Here is a 26704-nt window from a genome sequence, read left to right on the forward strand (position 1 = left end):
TTTGGTATTTGCTACCAAATAAACCTGTTGGACTTTAACCTGGTGTTGTGAGACTTCTTACTGTGCTTACCCCAGTCCAATGCCGGCATCTCCACATCATAATTAAGGACCCCATGCACCCGGACATTCTCTCTCCCACTTTCTTCCATCGGGAAAAAGATACAAAAGTCTGAGGTCACGTACCAACCGACTCAAGAACAGCTTCTTCCCTGCTGCCATCAGACTTTTGAATGGACTTATCTTGCATTAAGTTGATCTTTCTCTGCACCCTAGCTATGACTGTAACACTACATTCTACATTCTCTCCTTTCAATCTGATCATAGAATCTCTACAATACAAAAGGAAGCCATTCGGCCCATTGAGTCTGTACTGACCACAATCCCACCCAGGCCCTATTCCTGTAACAGCACACATTTACCCTGCTGATCCCCCTGACACTAAGGGGCAATTTAGCATGGACAATCAACCTAACCCGCACTGTGGACTGTGGGAGAAAACCAGAGCACCCGGAGGAAGCCCACACAGACATGGGGAGAACATGCAGACTCCACACACACAGTGACCGAGGCCGGAATTTAACCTGGATCCTTGGCGCTGTGAGGCAGCAGTGCTAACCACTGTGCCACCATACCGCCCATATGAATAGTATGCTTTGTTTGTATAGTGCGCAAGAAACAATATGGGCGGCACAGTAGCACAGTGGTTAGCACTGCTGCTTCACAGCTCCAGGGACCTGGGTTCGATTCCTGCCTTGGGTCACTGCCTGTGTGGAATTTGCACATTCTCCTCGTGTCTGCGTGGGTTTCCTCCGGGTGCTCTGGTTTCCTCCCACAGTCCAAAGATGTGCGGGTTAGGTTGATTGGCCGTGCTAAAATTGCCCCTTAGTGTCTTGAGATGCATAGGTTAGAGGGATTAGCGGGTAAATATGTAGGGATGTGGGGGTAGGGCCTGGGTGGGATTGTGGTCGGTACAGATTCGATGGGCCAAATGGCCTCTTTCTGCACTGTAGGATTCTATGATAATATTTTTCACTGTATCGCAATACATGTGACAATAATAAATCAAATCAAATCAAATGATGGAGCAAAGGGTGAGGGAGATTCGCAAAAGGATGAGTTCAGAGATGCAGGAGAGTGGTAGGGGCTGGAGGAGGTGACAGAGATAGGAATCTCTGAGGAATCTTACTGCAGTATCTCAGTCTCTCTTAAGCCGTATTTCAGTGTAAATTCTGACTGAAGGTGGAGCCGGGAGGAGCAGGAAGAGAAAGGGGGGTGAACATTAAAGGAGCATCTTCAGATGATACACTCCAGCTGTCGTGGAGGGGGGCGGGGGGGGGGGGGGGGATGGGGGGGGCAGCAGGACTGGTCTCAAAAATAAACAAAGTTTAACAAGACACGAGCCTGCTGCTGCTCTGTGTGTGTGGGAGGGGCGAGACACAACAGCAAACCTCCAAGCCCCCCATTCCCACCCCGACCACAGCCCACAGGAGACACCCAGCAAATGCTTTCTGCCAGGAAGCAGTGACAAATGCCAGTGGAAAGCAGACTAACGATGTGTCCTGGGCACAGTGCGTAAATCACTCTGGACTCGCAGCACTGTGGGGAGGGAGGGCTCGTAATTCTCCAGCCCTGTCAGTGAGAAAGGTGCATTAGCCGAGATTAACCGACCCCAGGCAGGCCAAAACAGGCTGGGCAAAGAGCAGCGAGATGTCAGAGCCACAAGGGACTGCAACCCTCTGTTGTGTATTAACTGGGGAGGGTACAGGTGGGTGCTGGGGTGTGGGGGGTGGGTGGATGGGGGTAGGAGCTGAGGAGGGTGGTGGGGGGGTTGGGGAGGGTGGAGGGAAGGTGGGTGTGGGTGTGGGGGGGGGGGGGTAGGGGCTGAGGAGGGTGGTGGGGGGTTGGAGGGAAGGTGGGTGTGGGTGTGGGGGGGGGGGTAGGGGCTGAGGAGGGTGGTGGGGGGTTGGGGAGGGAAGGTGGGAGTGTAGGTGAGATGGGGGCGGGAGGTAGGAGGTTGGGGTGGAGGGAGTTTGGGCAGGGTGGGTGGAGGGGGGGGGGTGGGGGGAGATGGGGATGGAGGGGAGGTGGAGTGAGGGGTTGGGGAGGGTGGGGGGGGGGCGTTTGGGGTGGAGAGAGGTGCTGGGGGTAGCGGCTGGAGCAGCACTGAGAGACCATGGAGATGGATTACGCACAAGGGCTGAAATCCTTTAAAAGGGAGCATCTCTGATCTGCGGCGACAGATAGAAATTTAAGAGACTCTCTATGGAAGGTTTGAGACTGTGACAAGATAAATTGGGGTTACAGCTTTAAACATATTCCATATGGCTGCCAGGTCATTGTAAGCCACTGAAACTAATTAATTTCCCTTCGCACGGACAGCTCCTGAGCATGTCTCACGCTGCAAGCACTCGGCTGTGGATTGATGCGGGGCAATTAAATGTGTTCCAGATTCTCCAGCAGGTTTTACTTTGGAGCTGAGTCCACGATGAAGTCAGTGCCTTTGGAAATGCAGCATCTTAAAGGGACATGTGCCGCTGGGGGCGGGGACTTACTGGAAAAGCTGAGTTTGGAACAGGTTTAAATAGCCTGCCAGGAAACTGGGCCCTGCTGTTCACCGTGTATGTGTGAAAAAACAGACTATAAAATAAAGCACTTGTATAAGCACCTTTATCTTGTGACAAAACATCCCAGAGCGTGTCACAGCAGAGTTATCAAACACAATCTCACACCCAACAAGGTGATATAGAACAGATGTCCAAAAGCTTGGCTGAGAGGTAGGTTTTAAGGAGAGGAAGGATGAGAGGCAGGGTCAAATTTTGTTTGATAATATTAAGCTCGCTGCCATCCAGGACAAAGCAGCCTGCTTGGCTGACACCCCATCTACCACCTTAAACATTCACCTCCTCCATCACCGACGCACAGTGGCAGCAGTGTGTGCCACCTACAAGATGCACCGCACTGACTCACCAAGGCTCCTTCGACAGCACCTTCCAAACCCGTGACCTCTACCACCGAGAAGGACAAGGGCAGCAGGTGCATGGGGAACACCCCCACCTGCAGGTTCCCCTCCAAACCACTCACCATCCAGACATGGAAATATATCGCCGATTCTTTCCCAGCTCACCACTGCCTTCTTGAGGGCAATTAGGGATGGGCAATAAATGCTGGCCTAGCCAGCGACACCCACATCCCATAAATGAATTTTGAAAAAGCATCTTGTATCGTTTTACAATGTTAAAGGCACTGTATAGAATAACATTTCCATTATCCAGCACTCTACCCGGAATTCTCTATTTATAGAGTCATAGAGGTTTACAGCATAGAAACAGGCCATTTGGCCCAACTTGTCCATGCTACCCTTTTTGTTTTAAAACCCCTAAGCGAATCCCAATTGCCCGCATTTGATCCATATCCCTCTATACCCATCGTACCCATGTAACCATCTGAATGCTTTTTAAAAGACAAAATTGTACCCGCCTCTACTACTACCTCTGGCAGCTTGTTCCACAGTAAGAAGTTTAACAACACCAGGTTAAAGTCCAACAGGTTTATTTGGTAGCAAAAGCCACACAAGCTTTCGAGGCTCTGAGCCCCTTCTTCAGGTGAGTCACCTGAAGAAGGGGCTCAGAGCCTCGAAAGCTTGTGTGGCTTTTGCTACCAAATAAACCTGTTGGACTTTAACCTGGTGTTGTTAAACTTCTTACTGTGTTTACCCCAGTCCAACGCCGGCATCTCCACATCATGAGCTTGTTCCAGACACTCACCACCGTCTGTGTGAAACAATTGCCCCTCTGAACACTTTTCTATCTTTCCCCTTTCACCTTAAACCTATGCCCTCTAGTTTTAGACTCCCCTACCTTTGGGAAAAGACATTGACTATCTACCTTGTCTATGCCCCTCATTATTTTATAGACCTCTATAAGGTCACCCCTCAGCCTCCTACGCTCCAGAGAAAAAAGTCCCAGTCTATCCCGCCTCTCCTTATAACTCAATCCATCAAGTCCCGCTAGCATCCTAGTAAATCTTTTCTGCACTCTTTCTAGTTTAATAATATCCTTTCTATAGCAGGGTGAGCAGAACTGCACACAGTATTCCAAGTGTGGCCTTACCAATGTCTTGTACAACTTCAATAAGACGTCCCAACTCCTGTATTCAATGTTTTGACCGATGAAACCAAGCATGCCGAATGCCTTCTTCACCACTCTGTCCACCTGTGACTCCGCTTTCAAGGAGCTATGAACATGTACCCCTAGATCTCTTTGTTCTGTAACTCTCCCCAACGCCCTTACCATTAACTGAGTAAGTCCTACACTGGTTCAATCTACCAAAATGCATCACCTCGCATTTGTCTAAATTAATCTCCATCTGCCATTCATCAGCCCATTAGCCCAATTGATCAAGATCCCGTTCCCATTGGAGATAACTTTCTTCACTGTCCACCATGCCACCAATCTTGGTGTCATCTGCAAACTTACTAACCATGTCTCCTATATTCTCATCCAAATCATTAATATAAATGACAAATAACAGTGGACCCAGCACTGATCCCTGAGGCACACCGCTGGTCACAGCCTCCAGTTTGAAAAACAACTCTCTACAACCATCCTCTGGCTTCTGTCAAGAAGCCAATTTTGTATCCATTTAGATACCTCACCCTGGATCCTGTGAGATTTAACCTTATGCAACAACCTACCATGCGGTACCTTGTCAATGGCTGGAATTCTGGGGTGGGGTCTGTCAGGTCTGCTTTTGATTAGGTGGCCCGGCGGCACAGCGGTTAGCACTGCTGCCTCACAGCGCTAGGGAGCCGGGTTCGATTCCCGTCTTAGGTCACTGTCTGTGCACATTCTCCCTGTGTCTGCGTGGGTTTCCTCCAAGTGCTCCGGTTTCCTCCCACAGTCCAAAGAAGTGCAGGTTAGGTGGATTGACCATGCTAAATTGCCATTTAGTATCCCAAGCTGTGTAGGTTAAGGAGATTAGTGGGGCTAACGTGTGGTGTTATGGGGATAGGGCGGCGTGTGTCGCTGGGTGAGATACTCTGTCGGAGAGTCGGTGCAGACTCGATGGGTCGAATGGCCTCCTTCTGCACTGTCGGAACTCGGTGATTCTTCTATGATTGGAGATATCAAAATCACCGGTAATAGTTATTGGCAGCCCGTCCTCTCTCTGGTCTCTGCCTCCCACTGCTTTGCAGCACCGTCTCCCCCCAGCGCCCCTCACTTGATTCACGTTCTCCCACGTCTCTCGGGAGACCTCACCCCTTGGAGCTTCCTCATTGGATGAAAATGCGGAACGCACCACAAATCTCAGTTATCCGGCATATTTGGTGAACCAGCGCCTCCCATTCCCGGAGCGTGCCAGAAACGTTCCTGTAAATTGACAGTCTTGCTGTAGTCTGAACATGGGGGTTATCCTGTGGGAAACTTTTATATATTAAAAACGTTATATCAATGCATGACGTTATCAGCCACTTCAGTGTGTGTTGGCCAGTATTCTGGTGAAGGCAATGGCTGGGCTAATATTTTTGTACACTATTTCATCCCTTGTGCCTGGAAGATAATCAGGTGTCAGCAAAATGCAAGCTTTTTTTTCTGTTACTTTTACACGAGTCCACACTGGGTGACTTCCTTTCACTCTTTCCTTATCTCTAGCTGACACTCTGCCTCCACGTATCTCTGCTATCTTCCCTCCATTTCCTTTCCTTCTGACTATTTTGTGCACCAGCGGCAGTTCTGTATTCCTCTTCCGAGTGGCTCCAGGACCGGTTCTCTCACTCACCAGTCTCACTAAGAGACTGCCTTGTTCCTTATGACTCATTGATCCATCAATATGGTAGATATTGTCCATGCTCTTCGCTGAGAACCACGGTTTTTGTCAATGCCAACAAGGATTCACACATAGGCGATGACCCACAGCCCGGGATTTTATGACCTCGCTCAGGCGAGATTCGTAAAATCCCACCCGAGGCCAACGGAGAATTCTGTTCTGTGAGCCTCACCCGCTCCGGAGTAAAATTCCAGCTACAATCTCAGCAGACACCCATAAAAGTGGTTTGGGGCTGGGGAGATCAGTTGAATATTTCAAAATCCGAGATTGATGGGTTTTTGATGGGCAAGGGTATTTGATTTGATTTATTATTGTGACATGGGCGGCACGGTAGCACAGTGGTTAGCACTGCTGCTTCACAGCTCCAGGGACCTGGGTTCGAATCCCGGCTCGGGTCACTGTCTGTGTGGAGTTTGCACATTCTCCCTGTGTCTGCGTGGGTTTTCTCCCAGTCCTCCGGTTTCCTCCCACAGTCCAAAGATGTGCGGGCCAGGTTGATTGGCCATTCTAAATTGCCCCTTAGTGTCCCGGGATGCATAGGTTAGAGGGGTTAGTGGGTAAATATGTAGGGATATGTGGATAGGGCTTGGGTGGGATTGTGGTTGGTGCAGACTCGATGGGCCGAATGGCCTCTTTCTGCACTGTACGATTCTATGATTCTATGTATTGGATACAGTGAAAAGTATTGTTTCTTGCGCGCTATACAGACAAAGCATACCATTCATAGAGTACATAGGGGAGAAGGAAAGGAGAGGGTACAGAATATAGTGTTACAGTCATAGCTAGGGTAAGGTCAGATTCATATATATGGTAAGTCCATTCAAAAGTCTGATGACAGTAAGGAAGAAGCTGTTCTTGAGTTGGTTGGTACGTGTTTTCAGACTTTTGTATCTTTTTCCCAACAGAAGAAGGTGGAAGAGAGAATGTCCGGGGTGCGTGGGGACCCTTGATTATGTTGGCTGCTTTCCCAAGGCAGCGGGAAGTGTAGACAGAGTCAGTGGAGGCTGGTTTGCGTGGTGGATTGGGCTACATTCACAACCTTTTGTAATTTCTTACGGTCTTGGTCAGAGCAGGAGTCATACCAAGCTGTGATACAACCAGAAAGAATGTTTTCTATCGTGCACCGGTAAAAATTGGTGAGAGTTGTAGTGGACATACCAAATTTCTTTAGCCTCCTGAGAAATTAAAGGCATTGGTGGGCTTTCTTAACTATAGCATCAGCGTGCAGGGACCAGGTCAAGTTGTTGGTGATCTGGACACCTAGAAATTGTGGACCACTTGTATGGAGAAACAGGTTCAAGGGGCTGAATGGCTGACTCCTGTTCCTGTGGCACCCACGTTACCCTGGTGACAGGGCAAGGCCTTTCGGAGCTCTGAAAGCTAGTGACTTGTGCTACCAAATAAATCTGTTGGACTTTAACCTGGCGTTGTGAGACTTTTTACTGTGCTTACCCCAGTCCAACGCCGGCATCTCCACATCATGGCTACCACTGAGTGTCTAACCCAGGCCATCTGCCCCACCATATTGGGGCGGCACGGTAGCACAGTGGTTAGCACTGCTGCTTCACAGCTCCAGGGACCTGGGTTCGATTCCCGGCTTGGGTCACTGTCTGTGTGGAGTTTGCACATTCTCCTCATGTCTGCGTGGGTTTCCTCCGGGTGCTCCGGATTCCTCCCACAGTCCAAAGGTGTGCGGATTAGGTTGATTGGCCATGCTAAAATTGCCCCTTAGTGTCCTGGGATGCGTAGATTAGAGGGATTAGTGGGTAAAATATGTAGGGATATGGGGGTAGGGCCTGGGTGGGATTGTGGTCGGTGCAGACTCGATGGGCCGAATGGCCTCTTTCTGTACTGTAGGGATTCTATGATTTCTATGATGATATCCCTGTAACCCCACACATGGTGAATCCATCTAACCTGCACATCTTGGGAAACCATGGGGAAATTTAGCATGGCCAATCCACCTAACCCGCACATCTTTGTACTGTGGGAGGAAACCGGAGCACCCGGAGGAAACCCACGCAGACACGAGGAGAATGTGCAAACTCCACACAGACAGTGACCCGAGCCGGGAATCAAACCCGGCTCCCTGGCGCATTGAAGAAGCAGTGCTAACCACTGTGCTACTGTGCCACCACATAAAATTAAAGTTTATTTATTCGTCACAAGTAGGCTTACATTAACATTGCAATGAAGTTGCTGTGAAAATCCCCTAGTAGCCACACTCCGGTGGCTGTTCGGGTACACTGAGGGGCAATTTATCATGGCCAATGCACCAAACCAGTATGTCTTTGGACTGTGGGAGGAAACCGGAGCATCCGGAGGAAACCCACGCAGACACGGGGAGAACGTGCAAACTCCACACAGACAGACACCCAAGGCTGGGATCGAACCCGGGTCCCCAGAACTGTGAGGCAACAGTACTAACCCCTGAGCTACGACATAAAATTAAAATGTATTCATTAGTCACAAGTAGGTTTACATTAACACTGCAATGAAGTTACTGTGAAAATCCCCTATTCGCCACACTCTGGTGCCTGTTCAGGTACACTGAGGGGCAATTTAGCACTGCCAATGTACCCAACCAGCACATCTTTGGACTGTGGGAGGAAACCAGAGCACCGGGAGGAAACCCACGCAGACACATGGAGAATGTGCAAACTCCACACAGACAGACACCCAAGGCTGGAATCGAACCTGGGTTCCCGGAGCTGTGAGGCAGCAGTGCTAACCACTGTGCTACCGTGCCACCACGTGGGCTGATAGGATTGAAATAGAGGATGATGCACCAACTAACATCCTTTAATTTGTTTTCAGGGCCTGGGCAATGGTTGGCAAGGCCGTTTTTATTACCCACCCTAGCTCCCCTTGTTGTGTATTGTGGCAGCCTGTTGGCCATAATGGCTTGTTCGGCCATTTCAGAGGAACTGACACTTCTGGTTAAGTACAAAGTAAGAGGCTCCCTGATTGGCCCATCAATTTGGCCCTTAGTCAGGGGGTTCACATTCTAACAGGCCCATCTCAATTGCCCGATGACAGTCATTACACAGAGGTGAAATAATTCTGCTATGGGGCGGGGAGCGGGGGGGTTTTGTGTGCACGCCAACAGGACAGAGACGATCAAAGCTCTGAGAAAAAGCCTCTCCTCTGATTCTGTTCTTCCTCAACTACATGGACAGCTGGGCAGGGAGATAGATACGCAGTGAGAGCTCGCCTCTTCAGTTGGGGCCAGATGATAACGCCAGTGCTTCATTCCAACTCGAGAACAGTTTTCAGTTGGAGAGGGGAGCAGGAACCCTGCGATAACTGAAGAGAAGTTGTAGTCGCTGCTTTCACACGTAAAGCTGGACTGTGGTAGCTCGTGAAGGCCGGGGGACCTGTTTATCTTTCCCTCTGCCGAAAAACAAATGTTTCCTGTCATTCTGTTCCAATGCTGCGGTGGGCAGTTTGGCCTCTGCCCAATTTGAGGTAACGGCGGCGGGGGGGGGGGGGGGTGGGGGGGGGGGGCGTGGTGGGGGGGGGGGGGGGGAGGGAGGGTGGTGTTGCGGGGCGGGGGGAGGTGTCTGTGGAACTCAAATTTCATTTCCTGTCACTGCGGACACCCATGTCCCACCAATCTCTACGGAACCTTGAAGCACCGGCCTCAAAGTGAGGAGACGGGATGATCAGCACACGCTGTCCGCCACCCCCCACCCTCCCCCACTCCCTCGGTCACTAATGGCAACTAAGCTCAGAGCCCTGAGCTACTCCTAGGGTGGGGGGTGGGATGGGGAGGGCGGTGGGGGGGGGGGGGGGGGGGGGCATCAGAGGTGGTGGGCAAAGAGAAGGGAATGTTTAAAAATTGAAGTCTTGTGGAGAGAAATTCAAACAATACAAATCCGATCTGAAAGCAGATGGCTCTCGTCGACTGGGAGACACTGAAGAAAATTCTTGAGGGGAGGGTGTAATTCTTTCAACAATTCTTTGGCTTTAGACTTTTTACTCAATTGACCAAACTGAGGGACAAATCAAAAGAGCAGCCCCTTAAAGGGACACTGCATCAAACTAAAAAACAGCACGCCTTTCGGACTGAAACTGGAGGAAACCCACGCAGTGACCCAAGCCGGGAATCGAACCCAGGTCCCTGGCGCTGTGAGGCACTGGTGCTAACCACTGTGCCACCGTGCCGCCCCGATTTCTTTTTAAATCAAAATCAGTGGAACAGATAATCTGATCACTATCCCATTGCTATTTGGGGGATCTTACTGTGAGTAAATTGGCTGCAGTGTTTCCGATATGATAACAGTGACTTCAGCATTGGCTGCAGAGTGCTTTGGGGTGTCCTGGGGTTATGAAGCTGTTATGGAATTGCGAGTCCTTTTTTAAACAAAAAGTGGGCTGCCTGAGTGGGCTGGCTTGTCACTTTGCATCTTTGCTTGCTTCATTTTCACCTGCCGCTTGCTCTGCTCATTCTTAGAGAAGATGCCTGAAAAGCCTTTTAGAATATTTGTCCCCCTGACACTTCCCCTTTAATTGGCCCTTCCCTTTAAAAGTTTCCCTTGCATGCAGTTCTTCATTCACAGCATTAGCATGCATGCTCCCTGCACCTGAAGCTGTGCCACCAAGTTAACCTCAAAAGCTGGCATCAGCCCATGTAATGTTGTGCACTTCACATGGGTATGCTCACATGCTGTCACTGTAGCACCAGAACTGTTAGGGAGGTAACGCTACGTGTTACAAAGATAGCGCTTTGCTGCTGTGATGTTGGTCTCAAGTGGTTTATTCCGAGAATGAAATCAAAGTCCAATTTTCTGTCGGTGTTCTTTAACTCCACATCATGTTCTTCAACACGATTTCTCGGAAACATAACTCAACTGTAAAGTGCTGGGCTCTCATGATTAAAAATGGTGCTCTTGTGGCGCAGTGGGGTAGCGAACCTGCCTCTGAGCCAGAAGCCCCGGGTTAGAGTCTCACCCCGGGATCTGATTCTGAGGAAGGTACTTTCATAAGGTGGTCAAACATGTTGCATGTGCCAACCTGCAAACTCTTTTCAAACTCGCCAATGGCTGGCAGTAAGTGCGAGAGAGATTCCTGGTCAGCCACGCTTGGTGTGGAGTGGCGTCCCTCAAGCTACATGCCCTGGGCAATAGACTGGCGACCTGTTCTGGTCTGTTCTGTTAGGAGCCATGAAAACAGATAAAAATGCGTCTTGTGCATCACTAGGTGCAGGAAGAGAAACAACAATAACATTTTTGAAACAACTGCTTTCTTGCCTTTGTCCATTGGGTGATCTCAAATATGCATTGAATAACTCAGTGTAATTTGTGCATCTCCTTTTTAAAGTTTATTTATTAGTTACGAATAGGCTGACATTAACACTGCAATGAAGTTACTGTGAAAATTCCCGAGTCGCCACACTCCAGCTGTTCAGGTAGACTGAGGGAGAATTTAGCACGGCCAATGCACCCTAACCAGCACGCCTTTCAGACCGTGGGAGGAAACCGGAGCACCCGGAGGAAACCCACACAGATATGGGGAGAGTGTACAGACTCCGCACAGTCACTGACCCAAGCCAGGAATTGAACCCGGGTCCCTGGCACTGTGAGGCAGCAATGCTAACCATTGCACCGTAAGAAGTTTAACAACACCAGGTTAAAGTCCAACAGGTTTATTTGGTAGCAAAAGCCACACAAGCTTTCGAGGCTCTGAGCCCCTTCTTCAGGTGAGTGGGAATTCTGTTCACAAACAGAACTTATAAGACACATTGTCTGGAGACAATACACATCTTTTTAGCCTGTCTTGATGCTCTCTCCACTCCCATTGTTTTGTTTCTTAAAGACTGGATTAGTTGTAAGTATTCGCATTCCAACCATTATTCATGTAAATTGAGTCTGTGTCTTATAAGTTCTGTTTGTGAACAGAATTCCCACTCACCTGAAGAAGGGGCTCAGAGCCTCGAAAGCTTGTGTGGCTTTTGCTACCAAATAAACCTGTTGGACTTTAACCTGGTGTTGTTAAACTTCTTACTGTGTTTACCCCAGTCCAACGCCGGCATCTCCACATCATGACAACCATTGCACCACCATGCTGCCCTGTATTGCAATGATTCGCTTCACCACAAGGGTCTTCAGAGCTGTGCTCCCAGCCCCGATGTAATCTTGCGGACTTGTGTCAGTAACAAGGGTCAGTTGTAGCGCACTGGATGTTGACCCGAGGTGAGGATTGAGGAAGGAGCTTTCCATCTCTTGGGCTGAGATTGGTTAGTTCTTAGTTGAAACACTAGGTGGAGAAGGACACCCAAGGACCAACTGAGTCAAATCAGTGGGGGATGGGACTGACTTCCCCGTTCACAGTGGGGAGATTGTGCCATGCATGTAACATCGATTGGAAAATCAAATGAGGGAAAAAGTGTCTGACCCGTGTAGACAAGAAAGCCCCATGTTCAAACCTTGATTTGTGCTTTGTTACCTCATTGAAATGGTGAAGTGTTCAGGCAGGGCATTAAAGTTGGTCTCACTGAATCATGGATAGGGAGAGGAAACCAAGACAGGTGGCACACGGTGTCACAGTGGTTAGCACTGCTGCCTCACAGCGCCAGGGACCCAGGTTAAATTCCGGCCTTGGGTGACTGTCTGTGTGGAGTTTGTACATTCTCCCCTGTTTGCGTGGGTTTCCTCCGGGCGCTCTGGTTTCCTCCCACTGTCCGAAAGACGTGCAGGTTACGTGCATTTACCACAGTAAATTGCCCCTTGGAGTCCCAAAATGAGTAGGTTAGAGAAATTAGTGGGGTAGATATGTGGGGTCACAAGAATAGGGCCTGGGTGGGATACTCTGTCGGAGAGTCGGTGCAGACGCGATGGTCCGAATGGCCTCCTTGTGCACTGTAGGGATTGCCATTCCTGCCAGGCCTCCTGCAAAGTGTGTGCGCTTGCTATTGCCATCAGGCCGAGGATGAGACTCACAGAGCAAACACCGGGAGAGCCACGACATGTCCTGTGCCAGTGGAACTTGCACCAATGTGGAGTCACTGCCCTTCGGAGAGGGGATGGGGAAGCAAAATGTATCTTGAAGAAATAGAGAAGTTAGCCCACTTCGATGACTTTGGACAGTGGGCAGTCAGTGCTTGCACTTTAGACAGGCTCGTAATGAATTTGTACATTGTTCTGCATTTCGAGTGGAAAGGGCCGGGGAGTGGCTCGGGGAACGGTATCCATCGCTTCTAATTTCAAACAGGCTAAAATCTTCCTTCCCTTTTCACAACAGGAGCCATCTTCGCCGCTTCACCTTTCCAGTTCCAGCAAGAAGCAGGGGGCGTCAAGCTGTCCCCTGGGCAGAGGGGAGTCTTCAGAGGAGATTAAGCAGGTCACCACGGACACATCCCTGTCACACGCGCCTCGGCTAACGGTGGATGTAGGGAGTCTGGAGCACGAAACCACAAGTGGGTGAACTTTTGCTACTTCCTGACAGTCAGTCATGCTTTTAAAAAAAAAAGGCGCAGTCAAATCTCATTAACAGGTCAGAATGTGGAGATGATTTGCTTGTTATCAGCATTTGCTATTCAACAGCTGTTACATGGAGGTACCTCAAGGAACAATGAACTTTGAACCGATGTGAACTAGGTTGATGTACAACGCAACAGAGATGCCTACAGGGGACACATATAGCCTGAGGTTTAGCTGCTTCACAGCTTTTGCATGCTGAATAATAGATGTTCCCCTCCAGGCAGCTACACAGCTTCTAATATTAGACAGTTTGGTTTGGGGTTTGCTCATTTGTATTCCTGTCTCTTGTGTTTTCTCCCACTTGCTTGCTCCGTGTATTGTCCCTTCCTCCAGCCCAGATGGCATGTTTGGGTCGTTCAGCGTGCATTTCTCCACAGCCCCCGGTACTAGTGGCCCTTTGTCACGAGCAGAGATTCAGATCACTGTGACCTTGAGGTCAGTGGTTAGAGAATTGCATTGTGTGTGGGGTCTGGGGCTGCTCCCACCAACCAATCGGATGCCACCGAATGTCACCTAGTATCGCCTCCAATGCACAGTAAGGCATGGCTGACGAGGGCTGGGAATTAGCATTCCGACAGCTCCAAATCCTGGATTTATACTGGCACTGGATTTACTCACTGGCTGGCATGGTGGTGTTGGCCATTTTAAAACTGGGTCTGGGGGCTGTGTTACTTACTCGTACGGTTAGATGCAAAATATTGACTCGTGTGCTTAAATCAACGGCTGAGGGCTTTGCTGCCGGTTGTTGTGCTATTGCGGTACAATAAACATGTGAGGTTGTGGGGACTGGGTGTAAAGCTAATTTTATGCCCTGCACAATGCCACTGCCCATTAAGTCCGAATGGAGGTCAGTTTGCTTTAAGGAAGAAGGCCCACCAACAGTGAGAGAAGCCGGCCCTTTCATTTGATGAGGCCCAGGCGAAGTAATGTAGAATCCCTACAGTGCAGAAGGAGGCCATTCGGCCCACCGAGTCTGCACCGACCACAATCCCACCCAGGCCCTATTCCCGTAACCCCACATATTTACCTTGCTAATCCCTCTGACACTACGGTCGATTTAGCACGGCCAACCAATCTCACCCGCACATTTTTGCACTGCGGGAGGAAACTGGAGCACCCGGAGGAAACCCACGCAGACACGGGCAGAATGTGCAAACTCCACACAGACAGTGACCCAAGCCGGGAATCGAACCCGGATCCCTGGCGCTGTGAGGCAGCAGTGCTAACCACTGTGCCACCGTGCCACCCAATAATGGTATGTGGTGAGCTGGCGGGGGCAGGGGAGGGGAGCTAGGCGAGAGAAGTGGCTAAAGTAGGGAAATTAAAGACTTCACCTGAGATTGTTCTACGAGGAGAGAAGGAGATTGAGACTGGGTCAAAATCTCATCGATTAAGTAAGATTGATCCCAGAGGCTACCCAGAGGACACAGGTTTAAGATGATGGGCAAAATAGCCAGAGGTGACAGTAAATGGCAGAACCCTTAAGAGTATTGATAGGCAAAGGCATCTGGGTACACAGGTCACTGAAAGTGGCAATGCAGGTGGAGAAGGTAGTCAAGAAGACATACGGCATGCTTGCCTTCATCGGTCGGGGCATTGAGTTTAAAAAGTGGCAAGCCATGTTACAGCTTTATAGAACCTTAGTTAGGCCGCACTTAAAATATAGTGTTCAAATCTGGTCGCCACACTACCAGAAGGATGTGGAGGCTTTGGAGAGGGTACAGAAAAGATTTACCAGGATGTTGCCTGGTATGGAGGGCATTAGCTATGAGGAGAGGTTGGAGAAACTTGGTTTGTTCTCACTGGAGCGACGGAGGTTGAGGGGAGACCTGATAGAAGTCTACAAGATTATGAGAGGCATGGACAGAGTGGATAGTCAGAAGCTTTTTCCCAGGGTGGAAGAGTCAATTACTAGGGGGCACAGGTTTAAGGTTCGAGGGGCAAGGTTTAAAGGAGATGTACGAGGCAGATTTTTTACACAGAGAGTAGTAGGTGCCTGGAACTCGTTGCCGGGGGAGGTAGTGGAAGCGGATACAATCGTGACTTTTGAGGGGCGTCTTGACAAATACATGAATAGGATGGGAATAGACGGATATGGTCCCCGGAAGGGTAGGGGGTTTTAGTTCAGTCAGGCAGCATGGTCGGTGCAGGCGTGGAGGGCCGAAGGGCCTGTTTCTGTGCTGTAATCTTCTTTGTTCTTTGTGACATGAGAAAATATTTTTTTTTTACTGGGGCGAGTTGTTATGGTCTACCTGAAAGGGTAGTGGATGCAAATTCAACAGTAACTTTCAAAAGAGACTGAGATAAGTACTGAAAGGACTAATTACAGGCCTAAAGGGTTAGAACAGAGACGTGTGATTAATTGCAACAAAAACAGAAAGTGCTGGAAGATCTCAGCAGGTCTGACAGCATCTGTGGAGAGAGAATAGAGCCAACGTTTCGAGTCTGGATGGCCCTTCATCAGAGCCTTTTATCACCCAGTCTACATTTGGTCTCTCTGATGTAGAGTAGCTCTAAAGAAGGATCATCCAAAATATTGGCTCGATTCTCTCCCCGCAGATGCTGTCAGATCTGCTGAGATTTTCCAGATTTTCTGTTTTTGTTTCAGATTCCCGCCTCTGCAGTATTTTGCTTTTACCATGTGATTAATTGGACAATTTCACTGAATGGCCTCTTTCTGTTGTGTATCTTTCCGTGAATGCCACTGGATAAGATTAGTGAGGGTTTTTTTTTAACCTGGGAATTCAAACACAGTAAAAAGGTGGGCAATTGATAAAAGAGCTAACTAGAATGTATGCAATTATGGTAGCAGTTGCAAATTGTGACTAAGAGGGATAAGAACAGTACAAACAAATGGCTAAATGTAATTCAGTATTACCGTAAACAATCTTATTCATGTACAGTTAGCATTTCTTTTGCTTTTTTGACATAAAGTTTCTTTTCAGTTTTGCAACTTGTATATCTCACGACCAGAATGCTGCCCCAAGCAGTAATAATATGCATGATACAATCATGCGGCATACTTGATCATATAATTTTTGCTCACCCTCCCATAAAACATGTAGGAACTGTTGCTGGCTGTGTCTGAATGTCATACTTCAACACAAGAATATGTGCTGTGCTGTATAATCGCAGTCAGGGGGTCACTCAGCTCCTGGCCTCATTACAGTCTTGGTCCAAACATGGACAATAGAGTTGAACTCAAGAGGTGAGGTGAGAGTGACTGCCCTTGATATCAAGGCAGCATTTGAATGAGTGTGGCATCAAGGAGACTGAGCAAGTCAATGGGAATCAGGTGGAAAATTCTCCCGCTGGCACGAGTCATACCCGATTCAAAGGAAGCTGATTCTGGTGGTTGGAGGCCAATTATCTCAGTCCCGGGACATCACTGCCAGAGATTTTTTGTTTATTCATTTATGAGACATGGGCGTCACTGGCTGGCCATGGTGGTCGGTGCAGACTCGATGGGCCGAATGGCCTCTTTCTGTGCCGTAGGGTTTCTATGATCAAATATCAATTGGAGATGGTTAGATTCTCTCTTGCTACAGCTGGCCATTGCCTGGTACTTGGATGGTGTGAATGTTTATTGCCCATCCCTAGTTGCTTGAGGGCAATTGAGAGTTAACCACATTGCTGTGGCTCTGGAGTCACATGTAGGCCAGATCAGGTAAGGACGGCAGATTTTCTTCCCTAAAGGACATTAATGAACCAGAAGGGTTTTTCCGACAATCGACAATGGTTTCATGGTCATCAGTAGATTCTTAAATCCAGATAATTTTTATTTGAATTCAAATTCCACCATCTGCTGTGGCGGATTCGAACCCGGGTCCCCAGAACTTTAGCTGGGTTTTTGAATTAAGAGTCCAGCGATAATACCACTAGGCCATCACCTCTCCATTGCCTCCTCAGGGTAGCATCCTAGGCCCAGTCATCTTCAGCTATTTCATCAATGATATTCCTTCCATCAATAGGTCAGAAGTGGAGATGTTCACTGTTGACCGCACAATGTTCAGTATCATTCCCAACTCCTCAAATACTGAAGCCGTCCATTTCCAAATGCAGCAATGGAAAATATTAAGGCTTGGGCTAATAAGTGGCAAGTAACATTCACACCACCCAAGTACCAGGCAATGGCCAGCTGTAGCAAGAGAGAATCTAACCATCTCCAATTGATATTTGATCATAGAAACCCTACAGCACAGAAAGAGGCCATTCGGCCCATCAAGTCTGCACCGACCACAATCCCACCCAGGCCCTATCCCCATATCCCTACACATTTACCCACTAATCCCTCTAACCTACGCATCTCAGGACACTAAGGGTAATTTTAGCATGGCCAATCAACCTAACCTGCACATCTTTGGACTGTGGGAGGAAACTGGAGCACCCGGAGGAAACCCACGCAGACACGAGGAGAATGTGCAAACTCCACACAGACAGTGACCCAAGCCGGGAATCGAACCCAGGTCCCTGGAGCTGTGAAGCAGCAGTGCTAACCACTGTGCTACCGTGCCGCCCACTGTGCTACCGTGCCGTCCTTTGTTTGACAAAGGATCGTCTGGACTCGAAACGTCAGCTCTTTTCTCTCCTTACAGATGCTGCCAGACCTGCTGAGATTTTCCAGCATTTTCTCTTCTGACTTGGAACTATATTGCCATTTCTTCACTGTTGTGGGGGTCAAAATCCTGGAATTCCCTTGCTAACAGTACTGTTGGTGTACCTACATCACAGCATCTGCAGCGGTTCAAGAAGGGGGTACACTACCACTCTCTCAATGGTGATTAGCGATGGGCAAAAAACGCTAGCCTAGCCAGTGACGCCCACATCCCGAGAAAGAATAAAGAAAATACAACACAGACTTTAAGTTGGAGTTGAAGATCTTTAATTTTGTGGCCTTAGTGGCCTCTCTTGATTTCCAGAGGTTGGAGAGAGTGATGGATGATACTCTAAGCTTCCCAATTCTGATTTTTACATCCTTGCCTATCTCACCAATAGTACTTACAACACCACCCAGACAGGAAAAGAATGTTACTTATCCAGCTCGGTGTTCCTTATCTTAATGGAGTTGTTGTTCCTGGTGTTTATTCACATTATCTCGGTTTTCTCCATTTTGATGTTGAGGCTAACTTTGGCTGATATTGGCTTCAGGAATCATAATTACTACGCGACTCTGTTTCTAACCATTACAGCTATTTCACTGTGTCTGGTGAGGTGACTTGTTGTTTAGATGGACTGAGGATCTTGCACTTCAGTTCCTTCAGGAGCGCTTGTTCAACATTGGGCATCAAATTGCACTCCCTCTAATGTTAGGAACTTACGGAAAACCTGTCCCAACAAATCCCCTTTGAAATAAAGCTCTAAGTATTCATTCAAAATCTAGAGTATTAAGTATTGTTCTGGGACCAAATGTTTGAGAATGTGAAGAGAATCGTAGAATCCTACAGTGCAGAAGGAGGCCATTCAGCCCATCGAGTCTGCACCGACCACAATTCCACCCAGGCCCTATCCCCAGAACCCCATGCATTTACCCTAGCTAGTCCCCCCGACACTAAGGGGCAATTTAGCACGTCCAATCCACCCAACCCGCACATCTTCCGACTGTGGGAGGAAGCCGGAGCACGCGGAGGAAACCCACGCAGACATGGGGAGAACGTGCAAACTCCACACAGACGGTGACCCAAGCCCGGAATCGAACCCTGGTGCTGTGAGGCAGCAGTGCTAACCACTATGCCACCGTGCTGCCCCGTCAACAAAGGGCAGCCAGTCACCCCTGGGAGGAACCGTCAACACATTCCCGTCTTGTGCACACAGTCTTTCCAGAACGGAAGTGCGATTCCGAATTGGAATTCTGTCTGATCACCACCCTTGCCCCTTCGTCCAGGAGGTAATTGTTGTGAACTCTGCTGCTGCCCTTCAATCACCCATGGCCTTTGTAGCTCATTCTCACTTTGTGTGGCACAACATAACTGCTGAAATAAAGAAATACAATCGAGGTAATCGAGGTAACTAGCCGAGGAACAAACAAACCAAGGTTTATTTCATGATCAGAAAATCAATAGAGGAAGTGAATTACAGGCTGTAATCTAATCGACAGATTTGAATGGAACCCAGGCAACAATAGAACAAGTTACACATCTGAAATTCCTTGATAATTTTAAGTTGCTCATTAATCCAGAATCCCAAACCTGTCATTCATTCTTTTTTTATAGGCGCTGACAGGCTTGCTTTAGCAGCAGTTGCAGTGTGCTAGCAGAGTATCATTCTCACAGCTGTCTGTACATTAAATGTGTTACTAAAGGTTAACTTCAGAAGGCATAAGGAATAGCAGAAATTTCAAAAAAATAGAAAATGCTGGAAAAACTCAGTACGTCTGGCAGCATCTGTGGAGAGAGAAACATCAATAGCAGCATATAAGTTTAAGTTTATTTATTAGTGTCACAAGTAGGCTTACATTCACACTGCAATCGAGTTACTGTGAAAATCCCCTAGTCGCCACACTCTGGCGCCTGTTCGGGTACACTGAGGGAGAATTTAATATGGCCAGTGCACCTAACCAGCATGTCCTTTGGACAATGGGAGGAAACTGGAGCACCCGAAGGAAACCCAAGCAGATACAAGGAGTATTATGTGTCCATTTGTGTGTGAGAGTGTGTGTGGTGTGTGTGGCGTGTGTGTGCGTGTGTGTGATAACCATAGTTTAAAATGACGTACACGATTCTCTTCCCACTGTTAGCCTGTCTGAGCCTCAGCACACAGTTAGAATGCAGCTGAGAAGCAAAGTATTCATTGTCACCCAGTGACTGGGTGCCTCACTTTGAAGGAAGTGTGTGTGAAACAGATGCAATAGGGCAAAAAATAATTGGAGCGTTGTATGAGGAGAGCATCCGAACAAATAACACTCAAAGAAAGAATGTATTTATATAGCACCTTTCATGCCCTCAGACCATCTCAGAGGGCTCTACTGTCAATTAATTACTTCTGTTGTGAAGTTACTGATGTCATGTAGGTTAAAATGTAGTTAATTCGCATGCAGCGAAATTCCCTCCAGAAGCAAAAGTGGCAAAGTGACTAATCACTGTACTTTGTAGAGGTGATGTTGGTTGAAGGATATGTGTGCCTGAAGAATTCACCTTTGAGTGAGGAAAGTATTGGGATCAGCTGTCATCAAGAGGCAATGTCAGCTAGCAATTTGACTCTGGGAGCAGTTGCCTTTGATGGGCAGTTGAGAGTCAACCACATTGCTGTGGCTCTGGAGTCACATGTAGGCCAGACCGGGTAAGGACGGCAGATTTCCTTCCCTAAAGGACATTAGAAAGCCGACTCATCTTTTGTATGACACCTAATCCACAGGAAATAACCCAAACTTAAGTACTTTTATTTTGAAGTCTAGTCATTATTTAACGCAGGGAAACACAGTGACCAATTTGCAGACAGCAAGGTTCCACAAACAGTAAAGAGATTATGGATCAACTCATCAGTTTAGGTTGTTGGTTCAGTGATAGATGTTGACCAAGACACTCATGCTTTTTTTCAGATTTTTTTCACAGGATCTTTAACACGAACGTGCTAACTTAATATTCGGGGAGGCTTAGAAGATGATCAAACACCTCTGGCAAGAAGCCTGATTCGGTTCAATGCCATAATTTCATAGCAAATGCCTTAGTAAAAACCAAGATGGATAACCAAGTGCTCCGGTTTCCTCCTACAGTCCAAAGTTGTGCAGGATAGGTTGATTGGCCATGCTACATTGCCCCTCAGTGTCAGGAGGATTAGCAGGGTAAATATGTGGGGTTACGGGAATAGGGCCTGGGTGGGATTGCGGTCCCAGTGCCACAGGGATGTCAGCCTGGATTATGTGTGCGAATCCTTGAGCCAAGACATTTTTAGGAAGGTGGTGGGGCTGGCGGTGAGGGGGTGGGAGGGAGGGGGGTGGGGCGGGGGAGGTGCTTCCCTTCCTGCCAGCCAACGAGCTGTTTCCCCCTCACCCTGGACCGAGCGTCGCTGAGCGTGGGCTGTTTCTGGGAATCTCACCGAGCCACTGTGAGCACTTCCTCTCGCAGCTGTCTGAACCAAACCACTTCTGGTCTGCAGGCTGACTCTTCTCAGCAGTCAGTGTTTCTGGGCTGTGTGTTAGTTCACCTCACGGTGGGTTGGTTTGCTATGAATTTTGTGGCAGCATCGTATCCCACCCCCCCGCCCCCCCCCCCCTCCCCCGCCTCCTCTCCACCTCGTGAGGAGTGGTCAGGAGCCAAGAGCAAAATAAACCCTTTCTTATTTTGATTTGCTGTGGGGGAAATATTTATCTTGAATGACGCGCTTCCCCGCATGGTGGAATCATTTTTAACCACAGAACGATGTTCACACCCCAGCTGCTGTCTGTAATCTGTCCCCAGCGAGTGCTGCTGTTGCCTTGGGGTTCCCTGCACCTGGGTGGGATGGTGGCGGGGGGGGGGTGATTGCGATATTCAGAGGAGTATTGCTCCTGATTGCTACTCCGCAAGTCCTGCTGGGGATTTTGCATGCAAGGCCGCTGGGTGAGGACAGGAGACTGCTTGAATGTGTAGCTGAACAAGGTGGAGTCAGGTACCTCATAACCTTGCAGAATAGTTACCTGGCGCTCATTCAGGAAACAAGCACAGACGTTTTGCAGCGTAGGTTAATAATAGAAGCCGTAATTCCAGCTCGCTCCCTATCGTACAGAGAAGAAAGCCTGGAAGCAGCACGGTGGCACAGTGGTTAGCACTGCTGCCTCGGAGTGCCAAGGACCTGGGTTCAATTCCAACCTTGGGTCACTGTCTGTGTGGATCTGCACGTTCTCCCCGTGTCTGCGTGGGTTTCCTCCGGGTGCTCCGGTTTCCTCCCACAGTCCAAAGATGTGTAGGTTAGGTGGATTGGCTACGCTAAATTGATCCCTAATGTCCAAAGATGTGTAGGTTCGGGGGATTAGCAGGGTAAACGTGTGGGGTTAGGGCAGGGGGAGAGGGCCTGGGTAAGATACTCTGTCAGTGAGTCGGTACAGACCCGATGGCCAAATGGTCTCTGCCGCACTCTCGGGATTCTATGATTCTATTCTATGATGTAACTGATGAGCAGCTGGTTGTGATGTGAGATTATACAGAGGGCATTAGGTTGGATGGGCTACTGTTGAGTTTTGCTAGCTTGACCTTTGTAGAAGCACAAGATTTAAGTCAGTGAAAACAAGTACTTTAACAGAATCTGGAATGAAATGTCTTGTGTCTGGTATGTGCCGCTTTCTTAAAACAGGATATAGAGCATAAAAAGAGCAAAAGCCTGTGAATGTAGCAATCAGGTGTGGGCTGGTGTTAATCGCAAATGTTCCAGTGGTACAAATGTCTCTGATGATCAAGACAGGAAATGTCTCATGAAGGGGATCTGCTGGGTTATCACTGTGGTCAGGGGAGTGGAGAACCTGGAAATAGTGTGCTGCTTATCAACCATGTTGACTGTAGGTTTATTTGGGATCTTGCCATGCTCAGAAAAGGCATTTTGAAACAGTTCATAGGGGCTCTGTCCACGAGGGGTGACATTACCCTTTGATCACTCACTGAGTTGACCATCCAGGGTGTAACCAAGCTCTGATCATCACAGGCTTTGAACAGTTGGACAGAGAGGTGTAAGAAAGCTGTACCTTTCCTTTGTTCCTTCGGGAAAGACCATAAGCTATTGGAGCAGAATTAGGCCACTCGGCCCATCGAGTCTGCTGTGCCATTCAATCATGGCTGATAAGTTTCTCAACGCCATTCTCCCACCTTTTCCCTGTTACCTTTGATTCTCTTACCAATCAACAACCAACTGTCTTAAATATACTCAATGACCTGGCCTCCAGGGCCTTCTGTGAATTCCATAGATTCACCATCCTCTGGCTGAAGAAATTCCTCCTCATCTCGGTTCTAAGGGATCGTCCCTTTACTCTGAGTTTGTGCCCTCGGATCATAGTCTCGCCTACTAATGGAAAGATCTTGTCCACTCTACCCAGGCCTTTCAATATTCTGTAAGTTTCAATAAGATCCCCCCTCATCCTTCTAAACTACATTGAGTACAAACTCAGTGTCCTCAAACACTCCTCATACATCAAGCCTTTCATTCCCAGGATCATCCTCATGAACCTCCTCTGGGCCCTCCCCAGGGCCAGCACATCCTTCCTTAGATACGGGGCTCAAAATTGCTCACAACATACCAAATGTTGGCTAATGTGTCAGAGGTTGCATCTTTTCCCCTGGACATTCTGGGTGTGATGAGGGACTGGAAAGGACCAGCTCGGCTGGGTGTTGTGAGTATCGTTCGGGGAACAGATGACTCTTTAGTTTCCTGGTTGAGTTAAGAACTGGAGGGGAAGTGCCAGCTCTAACGAAGGGTCATCCAGACTCAAAACGTTGGCTCTATTCTCCCTCCACAGATGCTGTCAGACCTGCTGAGATTTTCCAGCATTTTCTGTTTTTGTTTCAGGTTCTAGCAGCCGCAATATTTTGTTTTTATGCCACGTTTTTGGTGGGTTAAAGTAAAGAGATTCTGGGCAAGGCTAGGGATTTTTGATTTGATTTGATTTATTATTTGATTTATTATTGTCACATGTATTAACATACAGTGAAAAGTATTGTTTCTTGCATGCTATACAGACAAAGCATACCGTTCATAGAGAAGGAAATGAGAGAGTGCAGAATGTAGTGTTACAGTCATAGCCAGGGTGTAGAGAAAGATCAACTTAATGCGAGGTAGGTCCAGTCAAAAGTCTGACAGCAGCAGGGAAGAAGCTGTTCTTGAGTCGGTTGGTACGTGACCTCAGACTTTTGTATCTTTTTCCCGAAAGAAGAAGGTGGAAAAGAGAATGTCCGGGGTGCGTGGGGTCCTTAATTACGCTGGCTGCTTTGCCGAGACAGCGGGAAGTGTAGATAGAGGCTGGTTTGCGTGATGGATTGGGCTACATTCATGACCTTTAGTCGTTCCTTGTGGTCTTGGGCAGAGCAGGAGTCATACCAAGTTGTGATACAACCAGAAAGAATGCTTTCTATGGTGCATCTGTAAAAGTTGGTGAGAGTCGGAGCTGACATGCCAAATTTCCTTAGTCTTCTGAGAAATTAGAGGCGTTGGTGGGCTTTCTTAATTATGTGAAAGATCGGGACTGTGTGAAAGATCCAACACTGTGGATATTATCCAGATAACTGGATGTGTAAATGTTTGATCTCATGGTACAAACTATGACAGGGAGCTGGATGAAAGAGGACAGTTATCCTGTAACTTAAAAGGTAAAACACAACAAGATTTGGGGGTGGAGGGGGGGCTGGGGGGTGGGGGCGGATTCAGCGTCTGTGGGGTATATATTAACTGAGGACACAATTGAACTCAAATAAGTCAGTTTGTAAATGCTGTCTCTCTTTGATAGACCCTATATGATGTTATTTGCCTGTTATCAGTTATCAGTGTACTGTACGATTCCGATCCATATGATTTTGAAACATAATTCAAGAAAGTTAGTTTGGGAATTTTCCATTCCCGTATCTTTGCCAGTGTTATTACTTATTCTCTTCATGTCTGAATCCTGGTGAGAGTTCAAATGTCACATTCCGATTGACCTTCCATTCTCATCCCTGTCTTCATTACCATGTCTCTCCATAATCCCTGTAACTTCCTGCAAACAACTGGGAACTTCAATTTTGGCCTCTTGCACATTCCTGATTTTCTTCAATCCTCCATTAGAATCGTAGAATCCCTACAGTGCAGAAGGAGGCCGTTCGGCCCACCGGGTCTGCATCAACCACAATCCCACCCAGGCCCTATCCCCGTAACCCCGCATATTTACCCTGCTAATCCCCCCTACACTAGGGTCAATTTAGCATGGCCAATCAACCTAACCTCGCACATCTTTGGAGTATGGGAGGAAATCGGAGCACCCGGAGGAAACCCATGCAGACACGGGGAGACTGTGCAAACTTCACACAAACAGTGACCTGAGGCTGGAATTGAACCCGTGTCCTTGGTGCTGTGAAGCAGCAGTGCTAACCACTGTGCCACCGTGTCGCCTGAGTAGCTGCCATGCCTTCAGTTGCTTAGACCCTAGGCTCTGAAATCCCATCCCAAAACCTCTCTCTGTCTCTCTTATATCGCCACCCACCCTCACATATAAGATCCCCCTTAAAACCTATTTCTTTGACCAAGTTTTTGGATATCTGCTATCTTCTTATGTGGTCCGGTGTCAAACAGAAGTCTAATCATGCTTGTGTGATGTTCTTTGGGATGTTGTACTGGGATAAAGGGTTGTTTTAGTATGACTTGCCTGCTGACACTCCCTGTCTTGAGAGAATTGGCCACTTCAATAAGTATACAGCTAGCATCTTGTGCCCATGATCTGTAACCTAACAAGAGACTATGCCACAGGAAGCTGGAGCCTTTGGGAAATAGGGTGGGGGAGTTACTAGATGGCAGAAATTCACTGGCGGAAAGAAATTATCCTTCCACATTTGTACCCCAAAACTTTGCGGAATAGTTGCCAGGCACAGATTGGTGAAAGAAGTTCAGATATTTGGGCCATGGTTAACAATAGGAGCTAAAGTTTATTTATTAGTCACAAGTAGTCTCAGATTAACACTGCAATGAAAGTTATTGTGAAAAGTCGCCACACTCCAGCGCCTGTTGGGGTACGCTGAGGGCGAATTTAGCATGGCCAATGCACCTAACCTGTACATCTTTGGACTGTGGGAGGAAACCGGAGCACCTGGAGGAAACCCACGCAGACATGGGGAGGTTGTGCAAACTCCACACAGATAGTGAGCCAAGCCGGGAATCGAACCCGGGTCCCTGGAGCTGCGAGGCAGCAGTGCTAACCACTGTGCCACCGTGCCACCCCAATTAACTAAAAGAGAAAAAGAGGGTTTCAACCCGCTGCAACCCATTGCAGGATTTGTGATTTTATTCGAACGATTTAAGCACATCAGGGGGAGGCGATGGCCAAATGGTATTATCGCTAGACTAGACTATTAATCCAGAAACTCAGCTAATGTTCTGGGGACCGGGTTCGAATCCCGCCACGGCAGATGGTGGAATTTGAATTCAATAAAAAGAAATCTGGAATTAAGAATCTACTGATGACCATAAAACCATCACGGTACGGTGCACAGTGGTTAGCCCTGCTGCCTCACAGCACCAGGGACCTGAGTTCGATTTCCAGCTTGGGTGACTGTCTCTGTGGGGTTTGCATCTTCTCCCCATGTCTGTATTGGTTTCCTCCGGGTGCTCCAGTTTCCTCCCACAGTCCAAAAATGTGCGGGTTAGGTTGATTGGCCATGCTAAATTGCTCCTTCGTGTTAGGAGGATGTCAGGGGGATTACTGGGGTAAATATGTGGGGTTGCGGGGATAGGGTCTGGGTGGGATTGTTGTCGGT

The 26704-nt window shown here is 48.2% G+C and overlaps 1 protein-coding gene across 4 annotated transcripts in view; it reads left to right on the forward strand.

Annotated features, from left to right (window-relative positions):
• The window catches only part of gse1b (Gse1 coiled-coil protein b), a 608766-nt gene that overhangs the window by 258853 nt on the left and 323209 nt on the right, over positions 1–26704 (forward strand). For 3 of the 4 annotated variants that reach the window (XM_078210578.1, XM_078210579.1, XM_078210582.1), the window contains exon 2: positions 13069–13243. In XM_078210578.1, coding sequence (XP_078066704.1) covers positions 13069–13243 — 175 coding nt within the window. Of the gene's footprint in view, positions 1–9218; positions 9295–13068; positions 13244–26704 lie in introns of those variants that run through there. The other variant, XM_078210583.1, reaches the window with a different exon arrangement.

Source organism: Mustelus asterias, chromosome 4 (assembly GCF_964213995.1).
Source record: "Mustelus asterias chromosome 4, sMusAst1.hap1.1, whole genome shotgun sequence".
NCBI lineage: Eukaryota > Metazoa > Chordata > Chondrichthyes > Carcharhiniformes > Triakidae > Mustelus > Mustelus asterias.